The 26,463-nt window shown below is 31.9% G+C and overlaps 3 protein-coding genes and 1 long non-coding RNA gene across 5 annotated transcripts in view; 3 read left to right on the top strand and 1 right to left on the bottom strand.

The window, feature by feature from the left end:
* LOC113401904 (UDP-glycosyltransferase UGT5-like) overlaps positions 1–26,463 on the bottom strand; it is a 160,375-nt gene that overhangs the window by 108,234 nt on the left and 25,678 nt on the right. The window lies entirely within an intron of this gene.
* LOC113401905 (uncharacterized) lies at positions 5,386–6,843 on the top strand. The gene is made up of 3 exons (XR_010309527.1): positions 5,386–5,543; positions 5,686–5,889; positions 6,606–6,843. It is a non-coding gene; the product is annotated as an uncharacterized LOC113401905 (long non-coding RNA).
* On the top strand, positions 9,970–24,812 carry LOC113401901 (aldo-keto reductase AKR2E4-like). Of its 2 annotated transcripts, none has more exons than XM_026641979.2 (7): positions 9,970–10,056; positions 10,383–10,469; positions 10,862–11,032; positions 11,184–11,297; positions 11,445–11,606; positions 11,739–11,942; positions 24,624–24,812. In XM_026641979.2, the coding sequence occupies exons 1-7, from the start codon at positions 10,018–10,020 to the stop codon at positions 24,810–24,812; spliced, it is 966 nt and encodes a 321-aa protein (XP_026497764.1). In that variant the 5' UTR covers positions 9,970–10,017. The 2 variants fall into 2 exon arrangements, with proteins under 2 accessions (XP_026497764.1, XP_026497763.1); XM_026641978.2 differs by lacking the exon at positions 24,624–24,812 and adding an exon at positions 12,665–12,871.
* LOC135193959 (aldo-keto reductase AKR2E4-like) lies at positions 15,923–23,499 on the top strand. Its single transcript, XM_064218577.1, has 5 exons — positions 15,923–15,986; positions 20,204–20,290; positions 20,907–21,077; positions 22,513–22,626; positions 23,320–23,499. The coding sequence occupies exons 1-5, from the start codon at positions 15,951–15,953 to the stop codon at positions 23,497–23,499; spliced, it is 588 nt and encodes a 195-aa protein (XP_064074647.1). The 5' UTR covers positions 15,923–15,950.

Genomic DNA, 26,463 nt, shown 5'->3' with positions numbered 1-26,463 from the left:
TTTTGCCGATGATTTCATAGAAATACTTAAGAATTATAGCTTCATTTAACTGCGTATTGTTTACACCGGAAGTTAACAAAATCAACTACTTTAAAATGTTAAAAAAGTATACGTATCGTAGTCAATTAATGACAACAAAGGAAAATTTTCATTCAATTCATGAAAAAAAAAAGAAAACAAACAATTTCCGATGTCGTTGTGAAGACATTTGCGGTCAAGTTTTGACGTTTCAGTAGTGGTGTGTGAACTGCTATTCAACTTAGTACGTTAACCATAATATTGGATACGCACATGTGGCAACGCAGCACTAATCAAATTACATATTAAGTTTATTAAAAGTTTTGATATAAAATTAACTTTAAAAAATAAATAGATATACCCGTCTACTGCAGATTCGATAATACATCTTTAAACTGTTAGTGTTTGAAATTAAACTTCAAACCCGCCCTAGAAACAAATTCTATTCGGAGAAGCCGGGGTGGGTCTTATATATAAACATATATCTCGGTAAATATGTTTGAGATTAATTGACTTTAATACTATTTGACTGGAAATACATGTATTTTTCATGGCAAATGTTTTTGAACACGACAATTATTATACATAACATTATATACATGGACAGGATAACGTTTGCCTGGCTGCTTATATATATATAATGATATGGTGGTTTTGCTAGTATCATATCACTGGTTAAGTGGGAGACATTAAGGGACAGAATGTTATATCTAGTTATGATGTTAGAATATGACCTTAATATTTGGCCAGCAGTTCTTATAAATTTCCGTTAGTTTTTTATTCTATGAAGAGGTTAACTGTCTCGGGTCTCCTATATGACACTTTGATAGGCAGTAAGAAGACAAAATTTTAAATATGTACGTATTTTATTTTATATATAATAGTCTAGCAACCAGAAGCGAGGTAACACACAAAATAATATCACGAAGAAGTACTGCAAACTTCAATAATAAAAATTAAAATCAAGTAAAATCAAAATGGCTTACGTGACCTTTATCACGACTAACGCTGATTATCACCATCGTCCGTACCGTGCCACCGATGACAAGCAAATGTCACGTTTCGTCGGAATTCGTTTTCGTCGGATTGTTAATGACGATGCATGAAAACTCCTCACAATATTATATTTGTACGTATATATATTTTTGTATTAATGAAAAATTGATAAAAATGATCATTTCCGGAGCAAATATCTACATTTTAAGAAGAAATAGGTATGTACTTGTCTTAGACAAGGGTTGAAGTATGCTGGAGGAATTAATCTTATATTTTTGTTTTTTTTTAAGCGTTTCAACGAATATTAATATTAATTTTTATATAAAAATATTTTTTTATTCTTTTAAATTACAAGCCGTATGTATCATTGTGAACTATCTTGCTGGGGAAAAATTTACTAAGTCGTTATTTCCTAGTGGCTCCTGCGACTTTATAGGTATTTATAGAAAGTTAGTTGAGTTAACTAATATAAAACTGACCATTTCCAGTGAAATTTAAAAGTGTTCATTTACTTGGTGGTAGGACTTTCTGGTAGCTTCTCTGAGTGGATAGCAACCACTCGTCATAATTATATTCTAGTACCAAATAGCAATATTTTGTATTGTTTTATTCAAATTTGAAAGCTGCTTGAGCCAATTATACAGGCACAAGGAATAGCACATCTTAGTTCCTCAGTTTAGTGGGGTATTTGCGATATGAGGAATGATTAATATTTCTTACAATACTTTCATCTATGGGCGGTGGTGACCACTTACTATCAGGTCATTACTTTTTGCCAGTCCAGTGCCAGTCTGCTTTCATATAACATTTAAAAAAACATACGATAGTTTTTGTTCACCCATCAAGAACATCTACGAGTATATTTTAATACGTAAAAGCAATAACTTTGTACCCATTTTTTACCAATTTTTTTTTTTTTATTATAGTTGTGACAAGGTATCATACATTTGAGCCTCATCTTTCCTCCGTATCTTTCGAATCGCATCTAATATTTTACTAGCAATAAATTACGATCGAATTAAGATAATTCATTATTTCATATCTATGAAGCTATTTATAGTAATTTATAATAATTGTATATCTTCTTGATAACTGTAACTTGCTATTTCATTTTGAGACTTGGTTCATTCTTTCTGTCTTCTATTTTGTATATAAAGTAACAGCCTGTAATGTCCACTGTTGGGCCCTTTTGAGGAGTAGAGAAAACGATATGGCCCAGAGGCTGGAACGTGAACTTAACCGATGATTGCGGGTTCAAACCCACTGAATTTTCATGTGCTTAAATTTGAGTTTCTAATTCATCTCATCGGTGAAGGAGAACATTGTGAGGAAACCTGCATGTGTCTATTTCAATGAAATTCTGCCATTTGTATCCACTAACCCGCATTGGAGCAGCGCGGTGAAATAAGCTCGAACCTTCACATTTTGTATATAACATAATTTTCGATTGATATATGAAACGCCAACTTAAAAATGATATTATAAAACTTTGGATTTTTACTAAGGATCTTACTACGTTCGTCGTGTACCCTCTAAATCTTTAGGACGCTTACAGCACCTAATGACCTCCAACGTTCCAATATTTTAGCCACGCCCAATATTCCTTGGATAACGTAGCGTTATGTATTTTGTATGCAATAAAGACTTCATTCTTCTTTTTTTTTTACTTTCATCAAATACAAGAAAATTAGATTAGGTTAAAGTTATGTAGAGAACTTCGTCATTTTTGAAATTACAAATATGCAAATTAGTCTATAGGCAACGTAGGTTATCAAAACCTATAATACTTAAGAAACTTCAGCGTGTTCTTTAGAATGCTTCAAACGGAATATCCAATCGGGTACGGAAATATTTTGTTTGTGTAAATTATTTTTAACTCTAAAAATTGCCGTTTTATATAGCCAAAGACTAAACAATTTAGTTTCTTTCTCTCATCTTATTTGACTTATATTTTATTAATTTATATTATATTATATTAATTTATATAAATTAAAAAGAATAAGAACAAACTTCAATACATGTATTCCGTAAGGACGCAAAGCACGAGCGTGAAATGTATAATTTGATTATTGATTCAAAAAATGACATATCTTATAAATATATGTAAGTAGTAGACATCAGTATGTAAAGACTATATAATTAACCACGAAACCATTGTTTATAGATAATAATAATAGCCGTTTATTCAGATCTCTTAATAGGTTACAATAAATTTAAACTTAAAAACTAACACTACAAATAACTCTTAACTAAATAAAGTATTTAAACTAATATCTGTTTCTTGGTTATCTGTAGATACGTTTGCCAGTCGGCGAAGGCCCCCTCCAACCTTTTCCATTCATCCCTTTATTGAGCCACTCTGTTCCACATACCTGCCACCTGTCTGATGTCGTCATCCCACCTTTTCTGCGGTCTACCTCGCTTCCTTTTGCCTTCTCTGGAGTACCACCGTGGACCACAATATAAGTTTTAATACTTAATACTAAAGTAAACATCGCGTGATGCGAATTTGAAAAGCCTTATTAAAAACGAGTGTTCCACGGGCTTTATTTTAAGTTCATTTTTTTTTGTATAACAAATTAAAGCGTCGTGTTTACTTTATTTATCTATCGTAAGACAACACAATTTAAGCTATCAGTAAATAATGACGAAACCTTGTTTTCCTTACTAGGTAGCCTTAGCTCCGCAGCACAACATATGTGTTACGAAAGTACTAAATTTATTTGCACTATCATATTTATTTAAATAAGGTTTTGTCCACAAAAATAGAAAAATTTAAAAGCAAAATGTATCTATCTACATTATCTAAAATTGTTTTTCTTCTAAAAAACATCCTCAATGGAAGCAAAATGCTTCTTTTTTCATTGAATTCCGAAGAAAATATCTGAAATTACTCAAGTCACTCGAGTCTTAGAGCTCTGGTAGCTGAATAACTGCTTCCGAATTACTTACTGGTTGGAGGGTAAGTTATTTGATCATATGGCTAGACCTTTTTTAAATTAAGTTTAGTAACATGATGATGCCTGATGAAATTTTATTCGCTAAAAGTAAATTTAAGGGGATCTGGAATCAAACGATCGGAAATCAGGATCTCGGTTAGATATTGGTGTAGGGAACCTTATATTACATCCTACAACTAAAACTAAATTATATAATATATAATTAATATAATAAATAAACATACATACATAAATATTACATATATATATATAATCGCACATATCCATTCATACATGTTGTTTACACCTTTAAACACGTATCACTTTGTATGTTACCCAAGTCAGATATTAATCATATACAACGTTTGAGTTATCGATACTTTGAGGAAGCCTCTTGGTCCTGATTTTTATACTACATTATATAGCCTTTTTGTTGTTTTGTCTCTACTACTTATTCGTAATTGTAACCTTTCGAATTAAATTATTTATTATTTTTTATTTAAACGTGTTTTATTCTTTGTCTTATTCGGAACATTAGTAATAATATTTATCCCAGCCTTTCCTAATGTTTTACCACCAACGGTCCGTATTAAGTCTTATCTATAATGTTACCAAATAAAAAAAAGATTATTTTTGTAATCACTCGTTTGATTATACCTATCATAACAATAGATATAAGATATTTACTGTCTGCATTATTTTAGGTATCTTTCATTGTTTGAGCTGTTCAATTTAATGTATATTCTATACATACATATTTTATTTTTGTATTCAGAATTCCACAAATTGTGCAATATACTGCTGTGCTGTACACTACAGTGCAATTGGTTTTTTCTGTAAAATAAAATCTAATGGAGTTCAACGGGTTAAGACATAATTGGTCTAATATTTATAAAGATATTTAAGTGTGAAGTGCAAATAAAATTTTAGATTTCGACATTAAATATTAGACTGCAGATTTTAGTAGGCAGTATGTAAGATGATGAATTTAATAGGTAACTACAACTGCTGATGCGCTGCCGAATACTAAACTATGGAATGATGGTAACAGGATACCAATAGTGGCTTATGGCACGTTTGGGAAATTAAGTAATGTATAATCACATTTTAAATTATAAAACATCATAGTTATTAAGAAGTTCGTTCAATTGGTTGTTATTTATTTTTATTTGAGGATTATCTTCCATGGAATATTGTTATGAATAACGTTAAGCGAGGATTGATGTTCAGATGTTTAACATCCCTATTCTTATAAATAGCCAAACTTACATATTTAAAAAGATTATAATTATAAATATATTTTAATAGACATATGAAGAAGAAATCATAAAACCAGCGGTGATAAAAGCTTATACATAAATAATTTTTAAGCAGCTTTAAAAATTGTTTTTGCGTGGAACTTATAATATTTTTTGATCTTTTTTTAAGTTAAATCTTCAAGAACATGATTACTTAAATGTATGGAAAGGCATGGACGATATTAAGAAGTTAAATTTAGCTAGATCGATCGGCGTATCTAATTTTAACAGTTCTGAAATAAACAGAATTTTGGTTCATTCCAAAATAGTACCAACTTTCAATGAAATAGAGGTAAGAATTGTATAATTACATTTCAGATATGTACAACAATAATCAATAATAATATATAAAAAATGTTCTTATTTAGATATTGATATATTTATTGAAATCTAATTAGGAACTATTCAAATATTAATGATACTAAAGATTTCAGGTAAATCCTAATTACGTAGATTTAGATCTCGTAGCTTATTTTCAAAGCTTGAATATAACCGTAATGTCTTACGCACCATTTGGCTTCTTGGTTCCACGACCATATTTAAATTATACAACGAGTATAACTTTCGAAAATCCAGTATTTAAGAGAATGGCACAAATGTATGGAAAAACTACAAGTCAAATTATTCTGCGATACTTGGTACGTACATTTGTAAATGACATGTTTTATTTATACTGTAACTGTGGATAAGGAAAATATAGTTTTTTTTTTAAATTGTGTACTTAGACGTAACAACATCACATAAATCAATGTTTATAGCTGAGATGATTTTTATATTTAAATAGAGTGTTGCTCTACCCAGGAACTAAAACAAGCCTGGCAATTATTTATCTATATTGGTGTGCGTGACAGCTGTTTGTCGCTAGTCAATTTGTTGGCCAAAATATTTTTTTCGACGCGTTCTCACCTTTGACAGTGACAGCTTATAAAATATCAGTTTAGTTATCTGTGCCTTGAAATAGTAAAATTTGACTAAATTTTATATGTTCGTAATAGAACTTTAATGAGATCTAACACTTTTAATTTAGTTTTACTTTGTTTGATGTTTGGGTTTGTAAGGTTGGGTGTGAGTATGTTGTGAGTATGTAATCTGAATGATCAATTTAAAATCTCTTCCCATAAGATTTAGATGAAATTTCGGAAACACTCGATGCTGATGACAAATTAAAAATTATAGCAATTAATGGTACCCGTGCTGGGCTACTTATACTACCTTTATGAGAAGAAAGTGTCTTATTGCAGCACATTGCTAAATCAAGCCAATAAAATATATAATACATAGATCAATTATTATAATTAATAAAAGCTTGTAATATATATATTTTTTAATTGATAATTTACATTTTCTTTTTCAGATTGACCGTGAAACAATACCATTCCCAAGATCAACAAACGCGGAACGAATTAAGGTAAATATTGACATATTAGATTTCAATCTCACTGAAAATGAAATTTACGAGATCAATGAATTCAATGAAGATGCTAAAGTTTACGACTTTAGCGACGAATCATTTCTCCCTGCATTTGTCGATTATTATGGTTTGTAACAATAAAATGGAAAACTATTTTTAATTTATTTTGCTAGGATTTTTATAGTATTCAGTATTTAAAATTGGTGATTTTTTTATGAAATATAAAATTTATTGAAATCTGATATTTGTTTATTATATTTCCTATACCACCTTTATTAGTTACAACTCGCTTGTACTCGTCGTTTTTTTTTCTGGAGAAGATATAACAATATACGCATATTATTTATTGCCAAAAATTTTTATTTTTCACAACAAACTTTTATTTTCTTTAACTTTTCATTTCCTAGTTCCAGTTTTTAATTAATGTTACGTGGTCTTATTATTAATAATGTCGTTATATTGTCTCTATTTAATAATATCTGTTATTTAACATGTTTTTTTTCTAAAATTACTTAAATACAAAGTTATCCTATGCAATAGTAGTAGTTGTAGTATTTCACCGAAATCCTATACTAGTATCTAGTGTGTTCTGTCTTACCGTTAATTTTTATTTTCACTGAGCCAATTTGAAGAGGATTGAATGAAATCAAACAACAACATTAAATTTGTAATCTTTCCGTTTGATTGTAGCTATCAAGATGTTAGATATAAGGTTGTTTGTTGACTGCGTGATTTTAAATATCTAAAATAGAATATTAAATTAATATTTAATTGATCATCTATTGAATTTCTTTTTTATGAATATGTAGTTCTATTTTTGGAGTCCATGTGATATCTGCACAGACGACTTTGGATTCCAAATAAACTTTTAGGTTTTGGGGTTACATAAAATGACGAATTTTAATTATAAGTACAAACAAGCTGCTGCAGTTAACCAAAATGAAGGACAAGTTGGTGAAGCGATCACTGGTATAGACGTGGTACTGAGAAGAGAGAAGATCTGTTGTTATATTACAATCAAAGTAAAGTTTACATTGTATCTCATATGTGTTTGTTTTATATGCTATATCTATATATACTTGGTTCACACATTATTATTTATTTTATAATTTTTTGTCTTACAGTTGGGTGTAGTTGTCAGTAACAATGTAGGGGTACTTCCATCACTTAAACAAATTAAATTTAGATTAAATAGATTTGTTTTTGACACAGTCATCGATGCCTCTGGTAAGTTAGTTAAAAAATAAGCAGATTTAAATAGTAACATTTTTGATATTATAATAAGCTATTTAAATACAAATAACTAATGTTTTTTTTCTTGATATATATTAAATCAAATCAAATTAATTTATTCAATACACTCACTTATTGATTATTTATCAAATTAAAAACTACCAACGCAACGGTTCGATAGATGCAATGAAGTATTATGTTCGTCATTATGGTCGGCCAGACCTACTCATTACATTTACATGTAATCCAAAATGGATATATATTGTTCATATACTGTTTCCCTGACAGTGCAGAAACATCAAGTGATTGGCACGACATTACTGCACGTATTTTCGAGTAATTCCAAAAATATTTTTGGAATTACTCGAAAACGGTTAAAACCTTTTTAAAGAGTGGTGTTACATTATCCCTTTGCATTTGAAAATAAATATACTATAAATATAAGTAGGTATATAAATAGGTAAAAGTTTAGAGTTAGACAAATACGCAGTTAGACAAATACATCATAACTATTTAATATTACAAGATTAAATTATGAATTTAAAACGTTCGGTTGTTTATGGTTTGGTAATTATCTATGAAAAAGCACTCAAATAAATCATCTATCAACAAAAAATAACAATCTGTCCATCCATTTGGGAACTACGATGCCACGAACGACGCAAAGATACACAAATATGTCAACAATATAATACCCCTACTTTTGAGGCTTACAGTTACGCGAACGGAGTTGCGGGCACCAGCTAGTAATATAAATAAAATCTATCATTTTAAATAAATAAAATTTAAGAAGTTTTTACTTCAAAGGCGTCTTATCGGTACATCACTTAGAAATTAAAAAAATATCAAACATAGTACCTATATTGCTACAAAAAGGCGTTTCAAATGTTAAGGACTAATATCTCCCGAGACTCCGGTAAGTACGGGTGTTCCACGAGGATTATTGTCCATTTCTATTCCTCCTGTATATAAATGATCTTCCTTATATTTTAAATGACACGCAGAATATAATATTATTTGCTGACGATCGATACTTCTTTGAATTTTAATATGGTGTTACGCCAATCAAACGACTGTCAATAAAAATGTTAGACATTATTGATACTAGAAAAATTCTCGGGATCTATAGATGCTAAACTGCAACGAACAGAGTAAGCAAACTTAAATGCGAACTGCATTCCCGTTTAAGAAAATTGGAATATTGACTGTTGCTTCTCAATAATGGGATGTATTTTCATTTTAATTTAATTGGATTTTATAATAGGATCCCAAAAAATGCTCAAAAAATTTACAGTCAATATAAAATATTTTTTAGATGATAGCATACTTTAGGAAATAAAAGGTCGCTTCCAGGCTGTTTTTAATACATACATTAATAACAACATTGTTAATAAGAATTGCTGGTAAAAGAACTGGTGCAAGATTTTTTAACAGACAATAAGTAAGTGTGATTAAATTTTTTTGGGATAAAGATTTCAATTATATTCGAGCTTAAATTTATACCATAATATTTTTCATCAAATCATGTCTGTAGTCGTATCAATATTTCATTTCTACGCATTTGGCAAAATATTTGTGTTTCTTCAATCATCTTTATCCCAAAATTTCTACTTTACTTCACTTGATGGTAGGGCTTTGGGCAAGCCCATCTGAGTACCGCCAGTACTTATGCGGTATTCTAATACCAAATACGTATTAAATACATATTGTTGTGTCCGATTTGAGAAGAGAGGGAGCCAGTGTAACTCCAGGTTCAAGGGACGTAACATCTTAGCTCCCAAGGTTAGTGGCGCATTGGTGTGATGTTAGGAATGGTTGATATTTCTTACAGCGCAAATGTCTATGGGCGGTGATGACCACTTATCACCAGGTGGTCCTCCTTGCCAGTCTGCCTAACTATTGCGTATAAAAAAATCGTTAAGGTAAGTTTCAAAAATAAAATTGAAACGGTTCTACTTTCTGACTTTAAATTTATACTAATGACATAATCTTATACATTACAATAATATATTGATAAATGATTTTAATTAAATGATAAATTCTTATCATTTAAGTATAACATAGGCGCTATATATAAAGCAAATTCAGCAATAGTTACTAAAGCTGTTGCAAACTTGACAAAATGCTTCGCATTTTAGTGAATGTGTTAGTGATAGTATCTGTAAGTATAAATTAAATATAATGAGTCAGTTTTATCACTATAGATGAAGTATAATTTTTGATTCATGTGCATATTTATAGTGAATTATTACCTTGTTCCTTGTATTAAGCAATTTATTATAATTAAATACTAAATTGAAAGATGGTATGTATCTGTACATATCCCTCTATCATTGGTAGAAGTATAGGTGATATTGATCAAGCCTAAAATTTCATTGCATTCCTCAAATCGATCAGTGATTCATTGTTGACTTTAAATCGCTACAGAAGCAAATTTTACTATCCAGTAAATAAGAATATGAATTTAATGCTGTTCTTGATTTTCAGGTAACAACTGCTGATGTGCTGCCGAATACTATACTATTGAATGATGGTAACAGGATACCAATAGTGGCTTATGGCACGTTTGGGAAAGTAAGTACTGTTTAATCATATTTTAAATTATAAAGCAATCAAATATTCTTTATTCAAATGGGCTCATAATAGCAATTTTGAATCGTCATGTTAAAGTGTTGAATTAAATTTAAAGCCAGCGGTACTGGTTCGGAAAGTAGATTGTACCGAGAAGATTTTTTCGCATAATTACAATTTAAGCAACACGAATTATTTTTTGGTAATCAGCGTAATTATTTGTGAAATGAAGGCATTTTGAACATTATCTTTCGTATATTATTGTTATGAAGCACATTAAGCAGGATTATATAAAATTTTATCAAATGAGCTCAGACATTATTAAAAAAAAAGTTTCTAATAATATTCAACATCCCCATTATTATCAATAATTACTTAAATACTTATTTTAATAGACGTACGAAGTAGAGATCATAAAACCAGCCGTAATAAAAGCTATTGAAGCTGGATATAGACACATAGACACAGCCGCAGTATACCGAAATGAAGAACAAATTGGTGAGGCGATCGTTGATGTAATCAATCGTGGAATTGTCAAGAGAGAAGATCTATGGATCACTACTAAGGTAAAGTCTGTATTGTACCATATTGTCGTGTGCCTTTTATAATATGTCCTGCGTCGAGATTCTTAATTGCGTTCTCAAAATTTTAAAAGTAGTATTTCACATTGTTATTCATTAGGCGTATTATATTATTTTTCTTATTTTGGTCTTCCAGCTGAGCTTAGATGTCGGCACTAGGGAAGGAGTTCTTAAATCACTTCAAACGTCTTTAAATAAATTGAAGCTTGATTATGTTGATCTATATTTGATACATTTTCCGATGAATCTGGTAAGTCGGTGAAAATATTAAGATTTTTTTTTAACTTTTTTAAGCGTCATAAAGTTTTGTGATATATATTTTTTTTAAATAATCATGAGATATTTAAATATAATTACATGTAATTCATCTTATTTATTTTTTTCTTTTTTTTTACAGCGAAATCTTCAAGAACATGATTACTTAAATATATGGAAAGGCATGGAGGATATGAAGAAGTTGAACTTGGCTAGATCTATCGGCATATCTAATTTTAACAGTTCTGAAATAAACAGAATTTTGCTTAATTCCGAAATAGTACCATCTGTCAATGAAATCGAGGTAATGATTGTATAATCACGCTTCAGACATATTACACTAATAATAAATAAAAATAAAAACTCTTTTTGAATATTGATATATTCATTGAAATTTAATTAAAAACTATTCAAATAATAATGCAAACGATTTCAGGTAAATCCTAATTTCGTAGATTTGGATCTCGTAGCTTATTGTCAAAGCTTGAATATAACCGTAATGTCTTACGCACCATTTGGTTTCATGGCTCCACGACCATACTTAAATTATACAACGAGTATAACTTTCGAAAATCCGGTACTTAAAAGCATAGCACAAAAGTATGGAAAAACTACAAGTCAAGTTGTTCTGCGATACTTGGTATGTATATTTGGAATTGTTTTATTACTATAACTATGACTAAAAAACAGTCTCTTTTTTTTTTTAATTGTGTACTTTGACAAATAATACAAACCAAAGTTTATTGTTTATATTATTTGCAAATGTGCACACTTTATCTATCTTTCTGTGTGTGTATGTTTGTCACTCTTCAAACGTCATACTACTTTACTGATGTCGGCGAAATGTTTGCAGATATTTTTTTCGACGCGGTCAACGCTTTTATAGTCTATCTAGAGATATAAAATAATAAAAAGATTATAGTATACCAATTAAGCTTTATCTTATCTGTTCGTGAAATGCAAATTTATTAAAATTATCGGTTAAGTAGTTACAATTCAATAGATAAATTTAAGATATAAACAAAATCGCATTCATAATTATCTCTATTAGGATTTATACATTTCGTTGTTAATAAACCTCTAATAAAGTCTATCCTTTTAATTTAGCTTCACTATTGTAAAATATTGCTAATTGTTAAACCTCTTCCCATAAATTTATGGTGAAATTACTCATACACTTGCTGCTAATGATAAAGTAAAACTAACAGCATATAAATGTCCCACTGCTGGGCTTATAACATATCTCATTTTTAAGAAGTAGTTTTGAGCTTATTCCACCCTGCTTTCATGAAGATACCTTCATTGCTAAAAAGAAATTTCGTTGCTAAATCAAACCCATGAGAATTATCTTTGATTTTTCAGATTGATCGTGATACAATACCAATCCCGAGATCAACAAACGTGGAACGAATTGAGTTAAATATTGACATATTAGATTTCAATCTCACTGAAAATGAAATTTACGAGATCAATGAACTCAATGAAGATGCTAAAGTTTACGACTTTGGCGACGAATCATTTCTCCCTGTATTTGTGGATTATTATGGTTTGTAACAATAAGTAGGAAAACTATTTTTAATTCATATTAACAGGTTTGTTATATATTCAGTATTTAAAATTTGTTGATTTTGGATGAAATATGAAATTAAATGAAATCTGATGTATATATCTACTTGTTTTTATATTTCCTATTTCAACGAAATTCTGCCACATGTGTATTCCACCAACCCGCATTGGAGCAAAGTTGTGGAATATGCTCCAAACCTTCTCCTCAACGGAGAGGAGGCCTTAGCCCAGCAGTGGGAAATTTACAGGCTGCTAATGTGAATGTAAATATCGACTATGTTACATACAACTCGCTTGTAATCGTCGTTTGTCGTTTTTATGGAGAACATATAATAATAAACGCATATTATGACAGCTAAAGATTTTTATTATTCACAATAAACTTTTTTTTTTTTGTATGTATAACATACCATTTCGTATGTGGTAAATTAAGTATCTCCATATTCTTGGCGGTCATCATCGCCTATTTCTTACAATGTTAATAAACCTTATACCAATGGTTACACCAGCTCACTCATGATTTAAGCTGGGTTGTAGGTATGTTTTCCGATTTGTAGGGTAAGTGTGCCAGTGTAACTGCAGGTACAAGAGACGTAACACCTTAGCTCCCGGGATTGGTGGTGTGGGGAATGGTTGAAGTTTCTTACGGCGCCAATGTATAGTGGTGACCTTTTAGCATCGGGTGATTTATTTGCTCGCATGCTTACCTAGATTACAACCATAAAAAGTGACACGGTTTTGTGGTAGATTATGACGTGAGTTGGTTGTACCTATGAGATTGCACAAGCTCCTACCATTAAATAGACATAAACAATACCGCGTATCCTGGTTCAAACTGTTCTTTCCTTACAACACCACGAACAGTACATTCCATTATATAGTACATTTAAGGTAAGTAACACTATTAATAATTACAATTAAAATCTCCTTGTAAAATTTTACTCATTCTACCCAAGCCAATGAGGAATTCCAAACTTTGATTGCACCAAATTGAGATAAGATGTAACCAATATGATACTTTACAGAGCGTTTAAAAATAACATAGCTGAATTTAGAAAAATCTCACGAATCAAAAAAAACTATTATAATATGCTATGAATTTCTGTAATATTTTGTAATTTCATGTCACGTAAATTTCTAGTTGAACGTCCAGAAAAGATTGGTTGAGAAACATCGGTGTAGGATGTGATAGCAATTTTTTATGTGATAGACAAACCACGCAATAAATAGAGTTTTTTTTACAAATAATCTCAAGCTGAAGAAAAAAAGATTATAGAAGAATTATATCAAATATTAAAGAAATAGCTATGTTATTACTTATTAAATGTGACACCTGATCCGTGGTGATGGGCTTGTGAATTTTCCCAATTATCCACCCTACGGACCAAGGAAGCTCACATTTAACCAAACTAGATATTAAGCTAAGTCAATAAATAATATGTCTTTATGAACATGCAGTCTCATTCAAAAAGGCTTAGCCTGAAATAAAATGAATTGTTTCTGTCTCATGAGCGTCGAAAAAAAAATGTTCTCAATGTATTATTTTACTAGATGTATTTTTTGATAATTTTATTGAATATATAGCCTTTAGAGTTGTCCTATTTATATACGAGTATATCGATATGAAAACGGACCTTCTCTTGAAGGTAGATGACGTGTTCTACCTTCAAGAGTAGCTTCGTTGAAAACATAGATATTTGTCAGTTGTATCTCTAAACGTCGCTGTCTTCTACCGTGTGAATCTTACTACCGGTTAGCATAATTATATTATGTTATTAAAAGAAAGTAAACTATAAATATTTCAGTAGATTATACGAAACTATCGTAAAAAACTACTCCATATCGTATATTTTGATTCTATTTAGCCATAGGTACTCATTATCCACAGGCACTCATTATCGTCACAAGGATTTCAATCAAGAGTACATTCTATGCATTCTTTGCACCTAACATTTAAAGTGTGTATGATTTAGTTAAAAACAAATATGATAAAGATCTTGTTTGTATTAGGCTAGGTTCACACAGCAATTATTACCGTATTAGTGTAGCAATATAACCGAACCTTTTTGCTCTAGACATTAAATTCAAAGGAGAAATAGAGAGAAATGGAATACTTTGCCTAGCTTATTACCATCACTAATTCATCATTCCAAAACTGTCAGTTAAAATTTTGTATTTAATAAAAAATCAATCACTGTCACCATACTCTAGTCATGACGAAAGAAGCCCAACCTTTTTAGGGTCCTTTTATTTTCTACCAATACAGATCGATGAAGCTTCAAGAAAGCATTTCCAATTCAACTTTGATTTTTTTCATGAACATTGTATCATTATTGTTAACGTACTTAACATTTCGATTATATTTTATACCGATAATATTATTGACTATATCACATCCAATTTATAATCGATTATCTCGAAATTGGATACCCGCATGAATTTCTAATCCGATTGACAAGGAATATTCAAATTACAACGGCTTATAGTTTCAAAATGAACTTAGAGTAAATAATATATCGAATAACTTAAATTAAGTTTTATTAAACACACTTAATTCCTCTAAAGTAAAATTCTTCTAGAATTTCTGAGGATTCCTTAGCCTAGTGGGATATTTACGCTTTGGGGAATGTAAAAATCACAATTTGTCAATACGCACATACATAGTTTTGGCCACCATTTACAACAATACCATTACTTTATAGGAAAAAGAATCTATTTTTATAGATAATGCAGAGGAAAAGTATTTCATAATTTAGTTTACCTTACCGAAGTCTCGTCGTCCTTTCTGTTGTACAAATATTAAGTAATTAAATAAAAATTATCTTCATTCATCCTGATGCAGCTAGCTGAGGTGTTGTTTTGTGTTTTTAGCATTAGACAATTTCTTTCCAGTTCTCTGTCACCTATTTAACTCTTTAAGACTTCTACTGCTTGTAACTCCCGCTTTAACATTATTGTTATTTGGATCACGCTGATAATAGTTTTTATTGCTTAAATGATAAATTCTTATCGTACTATAAAACAAAGTGTTGTATTAGGCAAATCCAGATTTTTTTACCGCTGTATTAATAAACGTGACAAAATGTATCGTATTTTATATTTTTTAGTAATAGTGCCAGTAAGTGAGATTTTTTTTAATTATTTTAATTCCTTTAATTATTTTATAATTTAAGGTTCATTTAAGTAACGGTTCCGAAAATATATTTACTTGTATATGGAAACGGTGGAAGTTACAATGAGATTATGATGAATTAGTTCATTGTAATTCACAATGAACCAATTCAGAGACTCCCATTGTCCCGTATTAGGACATTTGTTAATGACAATTTGTTAGTGAAATAACTTGAAACAAAATTGTCTTATACATTTACGTAACCTTCAAATAACAGCTAAATTTGTAATGATTTACGACATTTTTCTAGTGTAATAGTTTTTGTTCCCCTCTATCCTGTTGCTTAATCTATGGAAATGGGTTTCCATGCAAGCTTCTTGCAAATGTGAGCCATTTTTCGAACTATTGATCAAATCCGACTCGATAATGTTATACTGTATAATTAAGTTTTTGTATTATATATATGTACACATCAGGAATGAAACATACATATGTCGGCAATTTCTTATTATTGAAAATTGACACCGATTCTTCGAAGGTCTGACTTTCGTAATTTCCGAACCGATGATGCTATTATTTATTTTGATTTTCAATTAGTAAATACTATCCTACATTGTTAAATATTCATTCGAATATTTATGTAAATTATATCTTAGTTTCTTTCTTGTTTTACGCTTTTCATTTATTTAGATATGTATTACGATATGTTCATTTATTTAGACTTCAAATAAAGCAATCATTATCAACTAAGCGAATTTCCAATGAGTGTCTTTGCTAAGTGGAAATATCGATGTTCCAAGACAATATATTTTATTCATGCGTTGTTGTCAGTCATGTATGTGTGTGTGTGTAAAGTGTGTATATTCTAAATCACACTAATTATGACTGATTTTAACATTCGCAAATTCTAAAAATGTTTTTTTTGCGATTTAATTTGCTCCACTTCATTATTAATCCTCATTCTGATAAATATATTATTTAAATTGGGCATTTAATACGGACTAACATTGTCGTTTACACTATTACTTTATATCGCCATTTTAAAATGATGTGCATCGAACCAAAATCGTTCGCTGTGAAACGGGTGATCCGATAACTAGCTGTAACAATAAAGTTACGGCTTGGCAGTTTAAATTACCCAAATTTGAATCTATAAGCCGTGGACAAGTTTCGATCTATCTATCACAATTCGATCATATTTCTCATTTTATGATTCACATAATAAATATATCTTTTTTGTTTTGCTATGCGTACTATAAAAAAAGAACCAAATGTCCTAAAAACTTCCCGAAGTACCACTCTCTCACTTAAAATCGGCGTAAAGTGGTAGCTATGCTACCGCGTTTCGTCCGGTATGTGAGAGTCCCGGAGGCCCGATCCTCATCCCAGGCAGAGCAGGCATCATAAGGCAACCCTTACCACCCATACTGTGGACTTCTGCAACATAAGGGGACTCAACTCCAACTTGAACGCCGTTCACTTTCACCTTGAGACGGCGAAGCCGGCCTTGCTCTTCCTTACCGAGACCCAGATATCCTCTCCTGCCGATACGACATTTCTTTCTTACCCCGGGTACAAACTGGAACATTCCTTTGTACCACGAGCTGGGGTGTGCGTTTACGTCAGAGATGATATCTGCTCTCGACGCCTCGACAGCCTTGAAGGGCGGGACCTATCGATTATCTGGCTGCATGTAGACTGCGACGACCATCCACGAATCTACGCGTGCCTTTATAGGTCCCATAGCGGTAATGCCGAAACCGACCGACTGGTTGAGCACGTCCAAGTGGCTACAGATTCCGTGCTGCAGCAGATCCCATCCCCAGAGATCGTAATTCTTGGCGATTTTAATGTCCACCATGCCGAATGGCTTGGATCGCGCACTACCGATCATGCGGGTAGATCTGTTCTCGACTTCGCTTTAGCATACGATTTGACACAACTGGTCACCTCGCCAAAGCGAATACCGGACGTGGAGGATCATATACCTTCCCTGTTGGATATTCTGCTGACTTCCCATCCGGATGGCTACCAGGTTATCGTCGATCCCCCTCTGGGCTCGTCGGACTACTGTCTTGTCCGGAGTACAGGGCCGGTGGCGCGGTACTCACGACCTCGTTTCGTGGGCTGCCGCTGAGTGTGGCACTACAAGTCAGCAGACTGGGATGGGATGCGGTCCTTCTTTGCATCCTACCCATGGGGGCAGGTTTGTTTCTCGCCGGATGATTCGAGCGTTGTTGCAAACTGTCGCCGATGTGGTATTTCAGGGTATGGAGCTGTTCATTCCGTATTCTGCGGTCCCCATCGGTGGCAAGTCCCAGCCCTGGTTTGGTATTTTATTTGGCGGTGTGATACCACGATGCCGGAGGTTACATTCCGGCAAAGTGCAGTTCGTAAAGCACTTCTTTCCTTGGATATTTATAAGTCGAGTGGACCCGATGGCATCGCCCCAATCGTGCTACGGACTTGTGCTCCCGAGTTGGCACCGGTCTTAACGCGTCTTTTCCGGCAATCCTATGCATTCGGCGTCGTCCCGAACTCCTGGAAGACTGCTTTGGTGCATCCGATCCCTAAAAAGGACAACCGCTCAGACCCGTCCAATTATAGGCCTATAGCCATCACCTCCTTGTTATCCAAGGTAATGGAGTCCATTATTAACTGCCAGCTCCTGCAGTACCTAGAGGAGTACTAGCTGATTAGCGACCGCCAGTACGGTTTCCGTCAGGGTCGCTCAGCCGGTGATCTTCTAGTTTACCTGACTCATAAATGGGCGGAAGCAGTTGCGAGCAAGGGGGAGGCATTAGCAGCCAGTCTGGACATAGCCAAGGCCTTCGATCGCGTGTGGCACAAAGCGCTTCTTTCGAAGCTTCCTTCCTATGGGCTTCCCGGGAAATTACTCAATTGGATTACCAGTTTTTTGGCAGATCGGAGCATCAAGGTCGTTGTCGACGGTGCATGCTCCGACTTAAAATTCGTCAATGCTGGTGTTCCACACGGCTGCGTTCTATCACCCACTCTGTTTCTTCTGCATATCAATGACTTGTTGCAAATCAGTAACATTCACTGCTATGCAGACGATAGCACCGTAGACACCTCATACACCGGCCGTGCTAATATTTCTCGGGAAAACTTCGAAGAACCGGAACAAAGCGGAACAAACTTGTGTCTGAAATCGAGTCTTCGCTAAACAAAGTCTCGAACTGGGGCTGGCTAAACCTAGTCCATTTCAACCCCAAAATGACGCAAGTTTGCGCGTTAACTGCTAAAAAAACACCATTTGTCGTATCTCCACTATTTGAGAACATTACATTAGCCGCCACAGCTAGTATAGGAATACTTAGCGTCGATATTTCAAGCCTCGTTCAGTTCCGCGGTCAATTGGAAGGCAAAGCCAAATTGGCATCAAAAAAGCTCGGTGTGCTCAGCAAGTCAAGACAGTATTTCACGTCGGCCCATCGTCTAAGACTCTACAAGGCACAAATTCGGCCACACATGGAGTATTGCTCTCACCTCTGGGCGGGTGCTCCCCAGTATCAGCTCCTTCCATTCGACCGTATCCAACGTAGAGCGGTTCGAATTATCGGCGATCAAGCCCTTTCCAATCTGCTTGATCCTTTTGCTTTGCGTAGAGATGTTGGATCGCTCTGCATCTTCTACAGAATTTATCACGGGGAATGTTCTGATCAATTGTTCGGATTAATCCCGGCTGCTGAATTTCACCTTCGGACATCTCGCCAAAATACAAAATATCACCCGCTCTACCTAGATGTCCGAAAATCCACAAAAGCGCGATTTTTAAGACAATTTAGCCTCGCACAACCACTCTGTGGAACCAGCTTTCGCTGGCGGGTTTTCCGAACCGATACGACTTAGGAACCTTCAAGAAAAGAGCGTACTACTTCCTGAAAGGCCGGCAACGCACCTGCACGCCCGAAGGAAAACATCGTGAGGAAACCGGCATGTGTCTAATTTGCCACATGTGCATTCCGCCTACCCGCATTGGAGCAGCGTGGTGGAATATGCTCCAAATCTTCTCCTCAAAGGGAGAGGAGGCCTTAATCCAACAGTGGGAAATTTACAGGCTGTAATGTAATTATATCTCTATATTTTTTCTATTTTCAAATAGTATTAATATTCAGTTATTGTACACTCTAAGATTCGGCTATAATTGTGAGTGTACTATTGGATTTTCCATTGTTTTTTTTTTTTGTTTTCAATTGCAGGTAATCAATGCTGACGTGTTGCCCAAAAGTGTACTCTTAAATGATGGTAAAAGGATGCCAATTGTCTCGTTTGGTACCCTAGGAAAAGTAAGTATCGTTTGTATCATAACATCTAAGTAGATTATCCTTGCTTTATATTAACTAACACTAAGTCAAAAACTTAATTTAATTTGGGGCATTGTTAGTACTATTTAAAAACCAAAATATATATATTATTGAAGTGTGTACATTAAATAAGAATAATTGGATTGCCCTTTAAATACACTGCTAAAATGAGATAACACCGTTTACAAGAAGTGCCGAAAATAGTTTTCAAATCGTAGAGAACTGTATTATTTATTGTAATATTTTGATTTTTTTATAAAAAAGTTCCACCTAGCCACCATCTACACATGTATTTTCATAGAAGTAGTGAAAGGTGATTTGAATTGTATTAAACTCGAATAGATATAACAACAACTATTGATCAGAATGTGAAACAAAAAGTAGCAGGCAGTTGTAGCAGGAATTCCATTCACTATTGAAATATATAACAATACAATACTATTTTGATTATTAAATTGTTTTGGAATCGCTGTTTTATAATACATACACATACTATCAAGTTTCGTGATAGGTACATATGTTATTCAGTATAGAGTTCGAGGTTATTTCTACTTATGAACAAACTTATCTTATTCAGAAATATTTTTTTTATTGATAGACACAGGAACTAGATATTTTAAAAACTGCTGTGATACAAGCTATTGAATCTGGATTTAGACAAATTGATACAGCCGCAGCTTATAAAAACGAAGAGCAAGTCGGTGATGCGATTCTTGATGTGATCAGTCGAGGAATTGTGACGAGAGAAGAATTATGGATTACTACGAAGGTAAAGTCATCAAGTATTCACTAGCGCGTAATTTCTCAGAATTTCACTTCATTCATTCGCGTTAAAGGATTGTTCAACTTGAATATTACTTACATACTTTCGATGTTCACTATTCAACGCAGCTTATAAAATAATTATTGAATGATGCAATTGTCAAAAATCGTGTCAGAATTTTTAATAAGTAAAAAAATCAATGTAAAAAAGAGCGAGCATACACCTGAAACTTGAAACTCAAAATCCTGATCTTCTTAATATCGCCTTTAATTTCTGTGATTTTTTTTCTTTTATAATTCTCAAATGCTCATAAAATTAGGGCAATGCCCAAGCGCACGGCCTGATTCGATGACATATTTCTAGGAATGAGAATTAACTAGTTCTTGATACTGTCTATACAGAGTATGCTTTAATTTTTGTACCACCAAAGCAAATTAATTTGGTAAATCATAAAAAACAAAAACAACCACTTTGTGAAAAATTAATTGCACAACTGGTATAAAGAAATTGTATGCCTATTTTGAACATACAAAATTTTCCACTCCTCCGAACCCCGGAACAGCTAATATCATAGTATTAGCCGTTGCCAAAATGTTTTACTAATCTTTTACCTAAGTGATTTTGGGACGCAAAAGGTTATCAAGTGTAATTTAGATTTATGAAAAAATAAGATTATTTTCAGACCTATAGCGAAAAATAGTCTCGTAGCTGGTTCTCACATTTGTAATATTTCTTTCCAAATCGGCGATAGACAATTAACAGTAAAAAAAGCAAGAGATTTTGACTTACTTAAGTAACTACTTAATATATTTTTTTATTATAGTTAACGATACAAAAACAAAAGCTTTATTGTTTAAACAAAAACAGTTTGTCGATCTAATTTGTTGTGAAATCTTCGAATATTATTCTTTTAAGACATAATATCACAATCTCTGTGTAGACAACTGTAATCTTTGAAATATGAGTGTATGCTGTCAAAGGTAGGATACTATTTTTTAATAATATTATTATGTTTACGATTACTTGGTTTTGGATAGAATAACCAGTAGAACAAAAAGTAACTAATCTATTTAATATATTTGGCTTTTAGAAAGTATGATTATACTTATATAACTTTAAATATTACGTAATTGCAATCAGTTATATTTTCAACTTTTACTTCAATTTAAAAATAATCACACAATACATTTTGACAGAAACATTTTGACAGAATCTATTTAGATTCTGTCAAAATGTTTCTACTATGGAAGAAAAACCACGAACTCGATAGGAAAATCATTAACGAAGTTGTTGATTAAATAAATCGAGGAGTGAAGATGATTTAGTTATGTTTCGTTATTACTTAAAAGCCATTCTGAAACATTTAATACAAAACAAAAGATATATCACATAATATATCCAGTGAACTTGTTCTTTGAGATAATTATTTTTTATTTTATAGTTGAACTTAGACGTCGGAAACAAAGAAGGAGTACTTCCAGCCCTTCAGGAGTCTTTGAAAAAATTGAAATTAGATTATGTAGACTTGTATTTGGTACATTCGCCTGAAAACCTGGTAAGTTTATTTTATTTATTATTTATTAAAATAGGAAGCCACCACAGTGTACAATATTAATATATAACGATCTTATAAAAGATGTTTTTTTTTTTAAATTGTTGCGTTTGCTAATACTATTATAGGCTAACTCATCATGCACAACTCCAGTTGTCGCTCCAAATTAACATTTTTTAATCTTAAACATAAAAAACGGGCATGTGTTATAGTAAAATTATTTATCAAATATGTTATAGTTACTTATATATATATATAAATAAAAATATTTATATATATATAAGTAACTATAACTAGAAAAAGATAGATTAAAATAATACAATAAATAAAATTGAACTACGCTAGTTCGGTATGCGGAAAAAAGAATCCAAACCAAAATATAAACAAAACATTCGATGCAAAGGTAGTATGGACAATTCGTGGCGGTGTTTATCGATCTATGTAGTATATAAATTGTCGTTGTATTTTTTTATCTTAATTTTGTAATTATTAATGTTGTCATTAAAAAGATCTAAATCCGCTTCTTTGTAAATATTGTTATAAGTTTTCACAGCCCTATTTAAAGGGGAATGTTACGCCTAAATTCGTTTTTGAAAACCGACATATTTATAGAAATCCGCTAAACAATGTTAATTTGTAAACCCACAAACATTTAATAACAGAGATCCAACAGTTAATATGTTATCTTTTAAACAGGTGTTAATTCCAGAATATGATTATTTAAGTGTGTGGAAAGGATTGGAGGATGTTAAGAAATTAAATTTAACAAGATCCATCGGCGTTTCTAATTTCAACAGTACCGACATAATGAGAATTCTGGCAAACTCCGAAATAGTGCCATCTGTTAACGAAATTGAGGTAAAACTTTTCATTTAAAGTTAAATTACATTTCATTCAGAATTAGTATGGATTATATATAATATAATATTATGAATTAATGTATACTTATATTTTAATATTTTATCTTCTTTTTAAATAAAAACTTCATGTCAATGCTAAAGAAATCGGGATAGGACATTGTACCGAACACAAAACGGAACATCAATTTTGCTTCATAAACAAAAATTATATACACAAGCGATTCGAGAACCTCCTCATTTTAGCAAGATATGTCAACATGAGAGCCCAGATGGCCATGCGGTTAGAACGCCTGAATCTTAACCGATGATTGTGGGTTCAAACCCAGGCAAGCACCACTCAATTTTCATGTGCTTAATTTGTGTTTATAATTCATCTCGTGCTCGGGGGTGACGGAAAACATCGTGAGGAAACCTGCATGTGTCAAATTTTAACGAAATTCTGCCATATGTGTAGCGTGGTGGGATATGCTCCAAGCCTAATGTATGTCAACATGAAAGTCCAGATTTTTTTATCCATTCGGAACAAAAAAATTACTTTATTAAGAAAGAAAAACTAATTAAAAACACTCCTCTTTAATAGATTTAAAATTAATTTAAGAATTATATTTTCATTTTCAGGTAAACCCTACTTACACAAATTCAGAAATTATAGCTTATTGTCAAAGTCTTAATATAACCGTATTGTCGTATGCGCCATTTGGTTTCATGGTACCCAGACCAATCGAATCTAACATAACATCTACCTTCGAAGAGCCAGTATTAATGAGAATAGCTCAAAAATACGGAAAAACTACCAGCCAAGTTGTTCTGCGATATTTGGTATGTATATATATATATTTGATTTATGTCTCTGTAATTATTTTCAATTAACGCGTTAATTTTTAATTAATTAATTATCAAATCAATAATGTTATTGACATAAAATTAAAATTTTATATTTGTTAAAATCTAAATCAAAATATACTTTATTCAAGTAGGCTTTTACAAGCAATTTTGAATCTTCATTTTACAAACTAGGTACATTAAGTGAAGTTAAAAGTAACATTGTAACATTTACGCCTAAGAAATAATTTATTTTTTATTGTTAATAAGAATGCTTCATTTCTCTTATTATTAAAAATTTCATGATTTAATTTTCAGATTGATCGTAAAACAATACCAATTCCAAGATCAATAAACACTGAACGAATTCAGTCAAATATTGATTTATTTGATTTCCGTCTCACTCAACAAGAAATTACTTCGATCAATGAACTCAATGAAGACGTTAAAGTTTACAACTTTAACCAAGAATCCCTTGCGATATTCTTCAACTTTTACGGCTTATAAAAATATTTTATGAATATTAAGTCTTATACATCAATTAGTAGAAATCATAATTTTCTGTTGATTTAAAGAGCTAGAGAAGATCTACAGATATATATAATAACATGCATACATAACTACATGTTATAATTTAAATGAAATTTACGAATAAATTCTGGTGAATGAATTCTCGATTATGTTTTTTGTGACAATAAACCTATCCTTTCCGGCTTATATGTGATAACAACAGCATCATCTACCATTTTGTCGAGAATTAATTAGCGAACTGACAGACTTAAAAAAACACTTTGATTAATATTTTAAAATGGTGCATTTTAAATAATTAAAATAACTTTTCAAAATAAAAAATATATTTACAGTTCCTATCATATCAATTATCTAAAAATGATCTCGAATATCGAAATGACCTTGAATTTGATTATGAACATGAAACGAAAGAAATGGCTGCCTTTGAAGTTGCTGGTTTATCTTTTAATTTAATCATTTCAATCACTGCAAATAAAAAAATATTTGAGTAATTTAGATATCGAAGACTTTATTCGTATCAACAAAATAATCGTGATAATCGCTTACTTCGCAGCCTTGAGCAAATAAATTTATCTCGATGTTTTCTAAAAATCTAAAGATCTTATTTTCTGATTTGCAAGATTTGCTAAAATGTTTTTTCGCAAATATTCTCATATATTAAGTTAATTCAACCGACCAAGTAACTTTTTGCAGGCAACTTGTATATTTTTTCGATCAGATCAAGACTAAAACTAATATAAACGACTATTTATAGTAACAGCAAAATTATATAAAATATATTTATATATATGTATATATGGGTGAAAATCTACTTTACACTTTTTCTTTAACTGTGGTAATAGTTTATATATTTTATCGTTAGATTTAAATTTATGAATAGGCCAAGTTAAAAATATCTGCGAAATCTTTAATAACAATTTACGAATACCTTCCCTTGGTAGGGTTTTGTGCAAGCACGTCTGGATTGCTACCAACCACTCATTATATGTTCTACCGCCAAGGAGTGATTTTTATCAACCAGCGTAATTAAAAGCACCGGGGACATCTTAGTTTTTAAAATTGGCGGCGCATTGGCGTTGTTAGAAATGATTTATATTTATTACAGTGCCAATGTTTATTTGCGGTGGTGGCCACTTACCATCGAATTGCCCTTGTGCCCTTATGCCTATATGATTTATAAACAAATAATATTTAGTCTCCATAATTTACCCAAACTTATTTATTAATTATATTAAGTAAGTATAAACGAACTTTAATATCTTGTTATAAGAATTTAATATTCCTAAGCTAAAAACAATAATTATGTTATTCAATGAGCAATAATTGCTGATAGTAAATACGTTAATTGTGAGAGAAATTACGAGCTTCAATCTCGAAACAATTTTTTTGTGTTATATGCCGCGGAAAGGTTAATCACCTGATGCCTATTTATTATTGGCATTGTGTGAAGCATAAATCACATTTTCGTATATTGTAAATGAAAATACAAGATTCTGCCATTTATTTGATTACTCTACGATAAATGTATATTGTTGATAAAAATATAGGCGCCCCGGGACGCCAGATAGTAATACACGAACATCCCAAAGAGAGTATCGCGCTCCAAGACTTTAAATAGAATGGATAG

The sequence above is a fragment of the Vanessa tameamea genome, chromosome 23, assembly GCF_037043105.1.
Source record: "Vanessa tameamea isolate UH-Manoa-2023 chromosome 23, ilVanTame1 primary haplotype, whole genome shotgun sequence".
NCBI lineage: Eukaryota > Metazoa > Arthropoda > Insecta > Lepidoptera > Nymphalidae > Vanessa > Vanessa tameamea.
This window is presented reverse-complemented; position numbering and strand designations above follow the sequence as displayed.